The sequence below is a fragment of the Fundulus heteroclitus genome, chromosome 20, assembly GCF_011125445.2.
Source record: "Fundulus heteroclitus isolate FHET01 chromosome 20, MU-UCD_Fhet_4.1, whole genome shotgun sequence".
Classification (NCBI taxonomy): Eukaryota; Metazoa; Chordata; class Actinopteri; order Cyprinodontiformes; family Fundulidae; genus Fundulus; species Fundulus heteroclitus.
In genome coordinates this window covers 30,416,619-30,431,028 of record NC_046380.1, presented here as the reverse complement: position 1 = coordinate 30,431,028, position 14,410 = coordinate 30,416,619, and the positions used below count along the sequence as shown (strand labels likewise).

At 38.3% G+C, this 14,410-nt stretch overlaps 1 protein-coding gene across 5 annotated transcripts in view; it reads right to left on the bottom strand.

Moving 5' to 3' along the window:
• plxna1b (plexin A1b) overlaps nt 1-14,410 on the bottom strand; it is a 254,801-nt gene that overhangs the window by 88,665 nt on the left and 151,726 nt on the right. Inside the window, exon 10 of one of the 5 annotated variants that reach the window (XM_036152062.1) lies at nt 3,038-3,569. The exons of the other annotated variants lie outside the window; for them this stretch is intronic. Within the exon in view, the coding sequence (XP_036007955.1) occupies nt 3,549-3,569 (21 nt within the window). The 3' untranslated portion in view covers nt 3,038-3,548. Of the gene's footprint in view, nt 1-3,037; nt 3,570-14,410 lie in introns of those variants that run through there. 5 annotated transcript variants of the gene reach the window in all.

The window sequence follows — 14,410 nt, the reverse complement described above, 5'->3', positions numbered from 1 at the left end:
GGGGGAGGCTAGGACTAGACTGGACTCCTCCACACTGAAAACAGATTTTCTTACGAGGACGCCTATGGGAGCCCCCTTTGGAGGTTTTCCAGTCACATCAAAATGGGTAGACCCAGCGATCCAGACCCAGACGTTTAATATATTTCCTTCTGGCCTGGGAAAACATTAGGATCTCCCACAATGAGCAGGAGAATTTGGCTATGAAGAGTAATAGTATAATTCCCTCCTTAATCTGTTACAATTTCAACCAGATCTCCAAAAGGTGGAACTTGTTGCTCCCATAAAAGCATTCTTTAGAACAGGGGTCACCAACCTTTTTGAAACTGAAGGCTCCTTCATATATACTGCACTCATATATGAAGGGCTACCTGTAGCTCACTTTAACTTTATGTAATATGGACATGTTTTTATTGCTTTTCTCATTTTTAATCAAAGTAAATACAGATATTTCTTTGCTGTTTTCCTGTTTATAATCTAAAAATCCCAAATTTCTAATCTAAATCTGTTCCATCAGAGTGATACAGTGATTCAAGAAGAAAATCTAGGTGGAAGCAAACATTTGACACAATCAGAAATTGTTGTGCTTGGATTTACTCTTTGTGGGAATTTCAAACAATTAACCGAAAGCTAAAGTATGGGGAGGAAAGAAAAAATAATTTCTCAACACATATTCAGACCTGAAAAATAGTGAAATCAAATTCCAGACTCTTCAGGACTGTGTAGGAACCGCTTGCGTGTAAACCCACGGATACCAAATTAGATTAGATGCCACAGTAAATTTTCTAACCGGAGATCAGCTGTCGCTTTAGATTAAGGCAGGTTTAATGCATTACTTTTTGTCAATCTCAATGTGCGCAGAAATGTACTACAGCACTTCCACTATTACACTTTCTAAATAAAGACAGACATTAATAAACCAATGTTTGTTGGTGGGAAGAGGTAATCTCTACGTTGCAGGTGGGCCAAACACCTTTTAACATCCGCCAAGAGCAGATAATGAGACAGTCAGCGGGAAGATGTGTCAGTGTGTGTGTCTGTGTGTGTGTGAGTGTGTTCATGCAGATGTGTAAAAAGGTGAGAGATTAAAACCAAGACATTAGGTGGGGATGGGTTTGGGGGGGGTGGATTGGGACACAAGCGGGAATACGAGGGGATAAAGGCAGAGAGCAAGAGTGGGATGCTTCGTAAATAAATAAATTAATAATAAAAAAAAGAGCTAAAAGTGTTGTGAAGGTTTGGCATAGCCTGACAAGATATAAATTAATAAAGCTCCAAAAACAGTGCGCATTCGTAATGAGGCAGATGTCTGGTTGTTGATTTTTCTTTTTTTAAAGTACCCCTCATCTCTCTGATTCACACACCCCCTTCCATCCATAATTAATTAGCCGCTTCTGTGATGTGCAGACTATAGATCAGGGACGAGAAAAAAATAACATGCTAAATAATGAAGTAAAGCGATATGGGTAGCCCGGGGGAGAGATGAGATGGCAGCGATGGTCACAGAGGAGAAAAGGGGACACAATGTTACAAATAAGAGGAACGCAGTGTGTGCGTGTGTGTGTGTGTCACGCAGAGCTGACAGTATGGGTTTAAAAGAATGGTGAATACATCCCACTGCCTACAGACGTGGTCTTTTAGGTTTTCTGACAAAGATGTAACACAGGTCTTGTCCGGCTAAGGCCATTAACGGTAGCGACAGTCAATCCATAGCAGGGAATTTTTGTTCTATCTTACAAGGAGAACCTCGCGTATTCGAGTTGAAACTCATTTTTTGCTACATAAATAATGCTGTGTAGTAAAAGTAGCATGATGTAATATATAATTCAGCTATCCAAATGACAACTTAGCTAAATAGCTCTAAACATTAGTGGGTGGCACAGAAAAAAAAAAGAAAACACAACACACAAAGATTTACGCAATTATTTATTCATAAATGGCTGCATTCTTTTTATGAAGCAGTAATATTGGCAACTTAAAATATGCAAATTCAGACACATGCACATTCATTTGCTATTACATTTGTAATGTGTGGATTGTTTTGCAATAGTGAAAAATGTCTGTATTATTTTGTTTTACAATGTTAAGTAAGACGGGCTTGACTGTGTTTCTTTTAGCTATTAGCAAAGAGGGTTTAATTACTTTTAAAAAACAAAACAAATGAAAGTGACAGATGCTGTTTAGGAGTTTCCATCCACTCATCACAGTCACAATCAGTGTTGTATAAAGTACTGAAATCTCGGAGTCAAGTAAAAGTATAGGTACCTCTCCAAAATATGACTTTGGTAATAGTCCAAGTCACTGACTGAAATGTTACTTGAGTTAAAGTCTTAAAGTATCTGAAATGTCTTGTACTTAAGTATGAAAATTACTGTAAAAATAGATGTACTCAAGTAATGTAATAAAAAGTATAAGTAAAAAGTAAAACAAAGCAAATGCAGTTTGAATGACATTTTTTAGATTTTGGTAAACTTTGAAAGTCAAATTCACTTGAAATAATCTAAACAGCCAAGTGCAGGAGAAATTTAGACCAAGTTTAGATTGAAAATACAACCTTTTTGTAAGCTTTCAGTTTTCCTTCTTCAAGAAAGGTCAGTGCTATGCACTTTAAAATTGTACACAACCAAGTGCAGGCAAAATTTAGACCAGAGGGTGTATACTAAGAACATGGTTAAGTGATAAACCAGGTTTAGTTAACCTACAGGATGTGGTAAACCTGCTAATAGATACACCTGCAGGTTATCATTTAGTTAAGAAAATTAGGACTCTCTGCCATTAGATGCTTTACCTATACCACAAAGCTAATTTAACCTGCTATACCACTAAACCAACTTCTTATCCTGTTGGTGGTGATGAACAAGCCCAGGCAAGTCCCGACTTTGTCGCAGTCAATCAGTAGGTGGGGTCAAAACACTTGCGTGCGTGAGTCTCTCTCTCTCTCTTTGTAATGAGTAACTAAACCAAACATTGAAAATGTATTGTAGTAAAAGTATGCAATTAAGTTCAGAAATATAGTGAAACAAAAAGTAAACGTTATCAAAATTTTTTATATTTGAGTATAAAGTACTCCAAAATATACTTGAGTACAGTAGTGAAGTATTTTTACTTTGTTAATATACATCACTGGTCACAAACCTAGGGCTTTTGAAGATTTATTATAGTTGTTTATGTTTTTTCAAAGTAAAACATACAGTGATTTTTGAAAACAATTTAGTGGAGAGGTTTTAATTTATTGTGGATATATTGCCTAATTCAGACACCATTAAAATCTGGCACATTCAGAACTAAAACATCAGAATTGGTAGAGTTAATTTAAATGTGTCTGTTTCCTGACATGTGCCCAACTTTTATTCATACTCCAGACATTTTCCACAGGATTGAGGTCAGTCTGCTTTAGTCGTTCCAAAAACCAGTTAGTTGTACATTTGGGATCATTGTCCCACTGTAACACCTAATTGTGCCCATATTGTAACCTGCTGTTTTTAGGTAAAGTTAAAGAACGTGGCTGTGGTCCTCCATCTTGATTATTCCAACCAGAGATGGTTTGTTCATCAGGGTGATTGGTCGACGCACTACCAAAGAGAGAAAGAGAGAGGAGGGAATTTATAAGTTAAACCGATCAATCTGCGTTAAATGTTACGTTGAGTACGTCTCCTCCTGTGTCCCGCCTCTTTTTGGGCGATTTCAACATGGTTGAATATCGCCCTGATCTCTCTCATAGACGTTCACGTTAAGAACGTTTTTTTTTCAATACGCAGGCTCTGCAATGCATTTTCTATGGCTTCCGGGAGTGCTTGCACTAACGTATTTACGTCATACAGTACGTAGATCTGCTGGGTTACTGTCAGGTGTGAGAAGAAGAATGTCCGAGTATGAATAAATTTTGATATATAAAAAAAAAGTGTGAGAAATGTACTGGAGCATTTAAAACCACACCTACAGCAGCAATAGAAGTAGACATGGGAGAAATGCCATTAGATTTAAGAAGAACAAAACTAGAAATAAATAATTGGCTGAATTTAAAAGGTAATAACTCAGATCATCCAATTTGGGAAATTTTAAATCCATGTTGGGAAAAAGAAAAGAAAGAAATTAGGCGTTTTGGATGGACAATTGAAAATAAAATTAAATAATTTAAAATAAATGATTTAGAAATTACTCGAAGCAACACCAATATCAATTATACCACCATGGATTTTACCAGAAGCGACAGTAGATATGACAATAATGGAAAAGAAACAAGATAAATCCTACATTGTAGATAGTTATTCAGTACAGTTAAATCTAAACAAATATTATCAATATATTCAAATTTTATACGGATGCATCAAAAATAAATGAAAAAATAGGAATAGCATTTGTAGTACCAGAATTCAATATAAGAATGGGAAAACGAATTACAGACGGATTATCAGTATACACAGGAGCAATGTTGGCAATATTATTAGCTTTACAATGGGTAGAAGACATAAAACCATTAAAAACAGTAACTTGTTCAGATTCAAGTTTTGCATTATTAAGTTCAAAATAAAATAAATATATTAAGTTTAAAGTATAATAAATCGGATGGACATTTTATTAGAAATATTTCATACATTATTCAGAATACAAAACATGGGTTTAATAGTTATATTTGTGTGGGTTCCAGCGCATATTGGGGTAGAAGGAAATCAGAGGGCAGATAAATTGGCAAAGAGGGCGATTCAAAATCCTATAATTTTATCATTAAAACAAGTAAATCTGAGGGAAAACGTATAATTAAAGAAAAACTTATGGAAAAATGGAAAAAACGGTGGGACGAAGAAAAAACAGGTGGTTTTATACAATTCAAAAAACAGTAAGAGAAAGAAGAAATGGAAGACGAAATAGAAAAGAGGAGAGGGTGATAACAAGATTAAGATTTTGGCATTGACTTTACATCAAAATGTGTGAAATGTTAATTGTAAGTCCAAACTCACAAAGCACTGACGGTAAACAGGGTTTACGTAGCTGTCAGTTTACCCATTAGATGGGTCCCTTTAGCTATCACTGCAACTATTGCCCATATTTAAACTATTTAAACCAGATTGCCCAATCTTTGCCTCATCTGAACATAAAACCTTTCTGCATATGGAGTCTGGTTCGTAACTCAATATTTTTTTTGTTATAATCCAGGAATTTGTATTTGAAAGACAATTCAAAAGCATGATTAAAGCCCAAAACAAATGTTCATGCCTAGGAGTAGATAAAAACTGCCCGTCAAAAACTGTCAAAAAAACAACTTCGAGCATTAGCATTTTCTTGTGCAATACCTTTGAAACATATCACCAATGAAAAAAATCATGACGTAAAGGCATGTAGCTTTTATCCTTGTCTACAGTATATGTGTAAATGGGTGCTTGTTTAAGGCCAAACAAAGTAAACTATGAACTAAAAAAAAACCATCATGACAGCTGCATATAGATATTTAAGGAAAACACTACACGGCTGTAAAATGAGCTAAAAGTACATTTCTATAGAAGGTGTATATTGCAGTTTATAGATAGAAGCGGGGGTTTAAATAAAAACGTGTGCATGTAAAGCCGGCTCATTAGGAAGCACAAACCAGAAATATGTTCTGTGACCGAGACTTACTGCGGGGGATGGAAGGAGCGATAGAGTGTGAGGAACAACTTAATAAGGCAGCAACATGTAGAACAGCGCAGGAGCAAAAGGATGCAGGGAAAGGAAGGCGACTTTGAACCTTGAAAGGGACTGTGAGATTGTCTGCCCACGCCCTTGTTTCTGAGGAGAGGGGTGATGCAGGAAGAGAGGATGAGAGAGAAATGAGGTGAACACTGAGTGCAGATGAATGAAGGAATGCAAGACTTGAATTCACGTTATTCAGGTTTGATTGTTTGCGTTAGTAACGGCTCCCAGACCTGGAGCTTGCCTGAAACTAGCATGCGTGTCCTCTCTTTGCTCCATGTGCACACATACTGCGTCAAACTCTGGGATTTGATGCTTTCCCCTATGCAACCATACATTTCTGATTTCATCTCGTAATCCCTTGTCTTTGATTCACAAGCAAGCTGCCAAGCGTACACAGTTTATCCCCCTGACACACATGATGCAGTGAGCCATAAGACAATAATAAATAAAAACACAGCAACGTGTGATTCTCTTCTTTTTTTTTTTTTTTCGATGAAGCTTTTCCTTTTTTCTCCTCATAGGTTTTCAGAGTAGAGGGGGAAGGGTGCGGGTTGCTGGCACCCCGTTATCATTCTAACCCAGATATGTCAGTAGCAATCAAACCCTGTGCTTTTCAGCTTCTCAAAGACAAGCTTTGATTTCTGAGGTAGATATGCTCTTCTATCTGCGGCCCATGGCTCTTCTCTGTAGATTGCACAATACTTCACAAGGTCTGGAGTGAAACCAGAATTTTGCCTATACAAGATAACTCACTTATAGGGAACGGGTTTGCTGGATTCCAGGTAAATATGGAAGATATACGCCTTTATACACGATAATTGGACACCATCAAACACACGCAGATTCAAAGGATTACTGATTACTTTAAAATAAACAGAACAGTGGTTAAATCTTTGCAAACTTTATACCATAAGATGGAACGGCATCTAGCTACTTACTCTTCTTATTTCATGCCACTTCAACCATTTACCAACTAACATGTTCAGTTCATTCAGATCCATAGTGGTAGCTAACGTTTTGCTATCATGTTTTTCCACCAAAGTGGTTCCAGTGCCTACATAAAGCAGGTTTTTAACCACTTCTATTAACAAACCGGCTTTGTTTTCCACAACAATAGAGCCAGCTTGGAGCCCACTCATTAGGTCACTGTAAATGCATCAGTGTGAATGTTTCATTTAAATGAAAATATTAAAACTCATTTTAAAAGTAATACAGCTGGGGAGACGACCTACATAAACTCTGCATGGGGGATGTTTAAAAAAAACAGCAGTAAGATGACAGACAGCAAACTAATGCTATTCCACTGCCAATCCAACTTTTTATTAATGTTCCTATATTAGGTAGGTCCAACAAAACTAATTCCAGATTTTTACATGTAGAAGTCAAAATATGTATTTTTTGGTGGTTGAGCCTCTAGCTTCTGACAAAAGCAGCTGTTTCCTCTGGTCCAGCCTTTAATTGGAGCCAAGGCAGCCTCAGTGTATTGATGCCAGAGCTTGTAGCAGTAAAAACAAAAAGTGCTGGTGCTAAGGAAGCACTTACACCAATTTAGTATCATATTAACTGATGTTAAAACATAGAGAAATATCAAGTAGTCGTGTCATACTTGGACCCCAACACTTTGTTTTAATCCAGTTCATTACACCCAAACCTTTGGCCTAGACAACAAGGCCTACATTTCTCATTCCTTGTTCTAACTTTAATGTAAACATAAGACCTCTGGTCACCATGTCTAAACTCGCTTTTAAAAAGATCAGGAAGACAATATTGGTTTGACTGGATCTTAGCTTCTTCTGCTAGTTTCTTCTTTAGCCTCAGCTTTTGGTGTTCAGGATGGTTTTATTGAGTCTTTTGATGCATATTTATTCAAGCTTTTTTTTTAATTTCTGATATTTCTGTTGCATTGTACTGTTCAAATGTTTCTACTTCATTTCAGCTTCCTCAGCAGATCATCTGATTGACTCGGCTTGAAGCCTTCACTTAGACAACAACCAGTATTTAGCTGGTTGCATATTTTCTCCCAAAAATGCAGATTATTTTGGCTATAGTCTAAGTTTGGCTTTATAACTAAACAGAAGACAGAATAATTAACATTCCTGCTCAAAACTCGCAGGTTGGAAAAAGTCCTGTTCTAGATTAACAGAAAAACCTAAGCTTGTGAAATCATAAAATCCAAATCAGGGCTTTGCCAGTCATCTTCATGTCTCAGACTGACTTGTAGTGGATTTCTGACATCTTGGATTTTCCCTGGGAGGTGTTGTAAAATGGAGGCTAAAATAAAAATCAGTGGGGGCCACTTTCTGAAAAAAAGTATGGTGCAAAGCCAAACATGACAGACTCACTTAGCTGGTCTTGTGAGACTGGCTCTCCATCCCAGCAGGCGGTTGCTGTTTTTCAATCACAGCCTCTGCTTCTGTGATCTGCCTGCACTTTGGGGTTTTGTTTTTCCTTCAGCCCATTCTGCTGAATTATTTTCTAACGATCCAGCTCTTTCGCTCAGTGACTTGGCACTTATTTCCTCCCATCCCTGACACACGGGCGGTTTGATGGTGAAAATGCAATATTCATCTGTGTTCACCATTAGGCAGGCTGGCTGTGAGGGCTGTGGAGATGAAGATTTAAAGCAGCCTGAATAATTAAACCACTGGGAACAGTGACAAACAGACACAAACCAGCACACACACAAACACTAAGGTGTCCATGTGCACCGCCTGCAGTTATGGCCTGCGTTTCCATCACTGATATCTTTGCTGTTCATTAAGCCTTCGCTGATGCTGGATTCAGTGGTGCAGTGGCTGTGTGCACTGGTGGGGTTTGGATTATATATGGAGGAGAGAATGACCTAGCAGGAATGCTACACACAACACCGAGCTCTTCAAGTTTTAATGTCCAATCAAAGTACTTGCAGATTTGAAGGCCACTTTCTTGGCCAAATCAGTCGAAGTTAATATATAATGCAAGCTGAGGTTGCTAAATCTCAGCCTGTTCCATAAATATCAATCTGATGGCCTTGTCTACTAAGCAGGTTTTATGATATGACTCTTACCATGGCCTCTCAAAGACAAGGCAAACGACCCTCTCCGACTTCTTTTGGTGAAGGACTGATGCATAAAGTGAGTGTGAAATTATAGCAGGCTTATGAAGATATGCAACAACAACTGGAGGTTGGAAAACATGGAAAGAAAGCTGTACCATTCTTTTTAAATTGAACTATATCAATGGATAGATTCCTTAACAGAGGTGCTCTGTCAAGAGTTTAATTGTTTAAGTAGTCCATTGAAAAATTCTTCTGTTAAGCAATATGGTATGCATTTTAATCCCAACCTTCTCCTCTTAAGGCCCCGTTTATCAGTTATTACTGTGCAAACCCCCGCCCACTATTTACAGTAAACTTAGCCATTTCTTATTTAGATTATTTACATTAAGATATTTTCTTTCCACACATATAAAATAGTCAGCACAGGTGAGTCTATTTTAGATCTGTCTATTTAGGAGAGAAAGGGAGACCAGGAGGAGGTGAGAGAGAGAGACAGAGAGAGACACAGAGAAAGAGAGAGAGGGTGGTCTATTTATAGCTTTTGAACTAGTTGCTTAGTTTGTTGCCAAAATAAGAGACTTCCTGGTCAAAAACAAGCCCAATAAACCGCAACCTGGGGCTCATGAAAATGAAAGAGATTTTTTTTAAAAACAAGGGTGACATTGCTTATAATAAGCAGGCTTGGTAACACTGTTATTGAAGCCAATGGCCTTACATCGGGCTGCCGTAAAACTGTCCATCTTACCGCGAGGACGCAAACAGAGAAGCAGACCCAGGAACCAAGCCCCGCCCCCTTCAGAGAGTTCAGTGAGCACGCAATCTTTTTTCTTTTTTAAAAAAATTACAGTTTAGGTAAAAAGTGGGTTGAACAAAAGTTTGAGTTTGAATTCAGTGTTTGTGTGTTCTTTATCTAAAAATAGGTTGGCAAGCAACAGCATAAAATGGCCAGGGCTGCATTAAAAATGTATATTTTGAATTTCTTGATAATTATCGATATTGACCAACATGATTTCTATTTTATCAATATGCTTTTTTTCTATATCGTCCAGCCCTAGGTTAACTTATTATTATCACTAGTAAGTTTGTATCGATGGGCCCCTATATAGAGTAAAAATGCACTTTTTATCCTTTCTGTGCTTTTCACAGGCACTGCCATCTTGCCACCCAATACTGAAATCATGTGAGAATATCTGTAATCTTGTACCAACTGCACTAGGCCCCAGACTACCAACATGCAATAGATACACAGAAAGGATACACGGAAAACTGATGTTTATAGTTACTAATTATAATTGCTGTTATAAAATGCTAAAGAACGGTTAGAATGACGAATAGTTTTGTTTTGGTTGAGGAAAAAGGAGAAAAAGTCAGTGCCTCATTCTTCTGCAGGAAACATTTACAATGCTTTACCTCTTTATATTACAGTTCTGAAAGAGAAACCAGAATCTGCATTTGCAGGTCAAAGCTTTATAACATCAGAAACCTGAAACTGGCAAAAAATAATTTCAATCATTACATTCCTGAAAAACAAAAAAAGGGTTAGAAAAAAGTAAATGATATAGTTAAGGCAAGGATATGTTAAAAAACAAAAGACAAAAAAAAGGTAAGGATTGAAGACAAATATCAACAGACAGCAGAAATAAAAAGGAGGAAAGAGAAAATAGGAAACAGTGGATTTCATTCAAGCATCCGCCCACTCCTGCCTCCCCCTCACCGGTATGCCCCCTGCAGCCCTGTGCTGCTGGTTGTGCTTTGTCCTGATAAGAACCAGTGACAGTCACACACAAACACATACAGAACGGGTACAGTCAAACACATCCGTATATCCACGCTCAAAGAAGGGCCCCTCAAGCAGCCTTGGCCTGCAGTCTGTGAGGCGTTCTTTTTCTACAAAGAATGTGTGTGTATGTGTGTGTGTGTGTGTGTGTGTGTGTGTGAGTGTTGTCTGCTCAGTGTCTGAGTACCAGCCAGGGTAAACACAGTGTGCCAGAATGTCACGGTCCGGGGCCTTCACACCTCCGTCACAAATAACCCAGTCAGCCGTGGATTGTGTGCGACTGAAAGGTAGCGAGAGACGGAAACACTGACCATGTGTTTCTGTGACTGTTTGCAGAATGAGGAGGTAGGCTGTATGCAATAAGTGTAATCGCATGGTTAACAGTGTGTGAGAGGAAGACGGCGCATGTGAAAATGAGCCAGTGCACGGCGAGTCTTTGTTCAGACTGCAGGCTATGTGGACCCTCTCCTGTTAATGTCGTGTCCGGGGACAGAGCGTGGATGAGTCTGTTGAAAGAACTGCAGCGATGCTTCATATGCGCTTTTATCTGTACAGGCTACCTGCAGTCAACAGGTTCTTGATATGAACATTTAAAGAATAACATTATTTAGTCAAAAACAGAAAACCAGTGAATTTCTTCTCTAGAGTAATCATGCAACCGGGAGACATGATAAACCTGGCCTAATTGTTCAAACTCTTTTGCTCCTCTGAGTCTTCTCTGGTTGTTTGCCAAAAGCCTCAAGCCAAAGTATAATAAAGTTGTTAGATTCATCTTTATTTCAGTTTTGTTACTGGTCCAGGCAAAAAGCAAAACAAAACACAAAAAAACACAAGAGGAAGTAATACAACCACTGCAAAAGACAGCTGTGTAACTAATAAAACAGAACTTAAACAAAACATTTGAACCTTGTTTTGTACATCTGCCAATCACAGTAATTAGTAGTTGAGTATGATGCAAGGTTCGTTAGAAAAGCGACACAAACTAGCCGATCCAGCCGACCTAGTTTGGGTGTTCACATTGTGATGGACTCAGGAGTTTAAAAAATTACTCAGTATCCAGTAGGCACCTCTGATCAAACTAAATATTTAATGTACAGTGCTTTGAAAGGCATTTACTACTTTAAAGATTTCTTCAATCTTTGCTTTCCCCCCTACACTCCAGTGCAAACTAGTTTAATTTTCAGAAATCTTGAGAAAATACAAACAGGGATTTAATTTAGGAGATAAGCTGTCCATGTTAGCAAAGCCCTATGTGAAAAGGCGTTTCTCCCTAAACCTAATAGCTGGTTGTACTTTGCGGCAAAATCTGCCAAAGCACCTCAATCAGATTTAAGTGCAGACTTTGATTAGGCCACTCCAAAACCTTGCTGCCTAACCCAGCTGAGACAGTGCTACATGTCAAAAACTAATGGCCGGACTTTCTCTGTGGCAAAAGTTCACACTTGGCGACAGTGGCGCAGGAGTTAGGGAGCTTGTCTTAAAATTGACGGGTTGCTGGTTCAATCCCCCCCTCTGACCGTCTCAGTCATTGTGTCCTTGGGCAAGAATTCTCTGCTGTCAGCCTTTCCTCTGCCCCAGCTGTGGCTACTAACATAGCTCACCACTGTCAGTGTGTGAATGGGTGAACGACTGACTGTAGTGTAAAGTGCTTTAGGGTTGTCGGACTAGTTAAAGTGCTATACAAGCCATTTACCATTAGATTCCAGTAACCATAGGCCGTCTCTCCCTGGGATGCCATGTCTGTCTCTTATTGCCGAATCCTCGACGCTGACCTAAACTAAAGTGAGTGACATCTGCAGTGCTCTACGTCTCGTTATGCGTTCTTTTGTGACCTCCTGGATCAGTTGTCATAATTTTAGTCGTCCAGATTGGGAAGTCCCAAAGCCTAAGAAATGGCTTTTGCTTTTCAGAATTATGTCAGGGACTAGCGGTTCTTAAATTTAAGAGGTTGAGATTGAACCACGGCAATTGTGTTTAATCAGAAATAATTACTGATCTAAGAAAAGGGGAAATATTTCACTGAGTCGGGAGGTTTTGGATAGCTTTTTCCTTTAGTAAACAAAATTATTAAAAAAGGGAATTTTGTATTTATTGTGGCTTTTACTGTTATTTTTTCCAAATATTGCACACTGTTGAATATTTGAAATAATGAGGAAAACAGAGACAATGAAATGCCTTTTATAAACTCTGCCTCTTTTCTAAATTCCATATATTGCATTTATTTTATAACGCAAAGGATAAAACAGAGTGATGACGGAGGTGAAGGAGGGAGAAAAAAAAAAAAAGAGGGTACCGCCTTCACTACAATTCTCAATCAAGTTATCTAGCGCCTTGATTGCTTGAGTGAGACTGAGCCTTGCCTTTCAGCAAAACAAACACGTAAGCATGTCTTAGGATAGCTGAGCCCAGCCATGCTGAACTTTGCCTGCACTCATCAAGGCTTTGGCTCAGATAAAACTCTAGGGTTTTAAAGAGAGGAAAAGTTGAGCAAGAGGCGGCAATCAAGGAACAAAAACGGAAAGGAGGTAAAGCGAAGAAAGGAAGAAAAAAAAACAATAGGAGAAATAAACCAACAAGTTGGAGTCCTTCGTTCTTTTATTTACGTCTCCGTTCAGCTTTTTTTGTTTTTATGATAAGGTAACTTTAATTCCTCTCTTGCAATTTTCCACCTCGTCGCCTGTTAATTCAACAATTTGTTTGTTGTGCCATTGGTGGCTTTGTTGATTCATGCATATTTGATTTAGAAATGTCACTCATACATATTTTCTCCCTGCTTACGCTGTCAATCTGGGACTTTCCCCACTACGTCCACGTATCTTGAGACAAAGTCTGTTCACAAAAACATGAATAACCCTTTTTTTAAATCATTGCTGTTGTAGTGGCAGAGCGGGAGGTGCAAATCAGCATCCTAAACAATTTTAAAACAGCTTGCATGGAAAAAAAGCAGATTTTACTTAATTATTGAATAACAACAAAAAAGGTTTTAGACATGAAGCTTCTGCATGTTGAATATTTACACTAAAATTGTGTATTTATTGTGCTACAATGCTTGTAAATAAATGGTTGAATAAAAATGAAGCAGAAGAATAACAAAGGCTCACCATGTTGGTAATGAATAAGAACATCTTACATTCATAATTTATTTGCCACCTCCATTCTTTCATCTTCACTGTACCGTCTGGCTGGTCCAACACAAGTCAGACCGCAGAGTCATAAGGGGGGTGCAATCACCCCTCGACCCTCAGTGAATGCTTTATCTGGCCTTTGATCAAAGTCTGACAATAAGCCTTATCCCACCCAATCTAGTGTTTTCATCTGTAGGTGACAGCAGTAAAGGTCTGAGTGTAATACCTGCTATCAGGAGAGCTCCGTTCACCGCTGTCTGTATTCAGGATAAAGTTTGAAAAAGGATCATCTGAGGCCCAAATCAGATATGTACACATACGGGTGCATCTCGGTAAATTAGTCGATTTATTTCAATATTTCAATTAAACTCATTTTACATGGAATCATTTCAAATACCATGATATATCTTTCTATTTATTTTGATGGTTATGGCTTACAACTAGTTTCAAGTGTCAGCCATTCACGATCGATATCTTGATAACATTTTTGTTCAGTTAGATGGGCCACCGGTCCTTAATGCCATCACTTCGCCGTTTTATGTTTCTGAAGCCCTTTGGTTCTCTGAGGTGGTTTAAAGTGCTTAGAAATAAAGCTAGATTGGATTCGATTTCGCAGCTAAACAACACCCTGAGGTTGTGGAGAACTAGTTATATCTAATGACATCCAGAAATTCAGCAACTCCCAGCAGTTGAATATTACATAAGAAAAAGTTTATTTTTTTTAATAAAGAAATTGTGCATTACAGTATGGCCTTTACAGTCATGTCCAGACTGTTCAATTCACAGTTTGCCAACTAATATGAC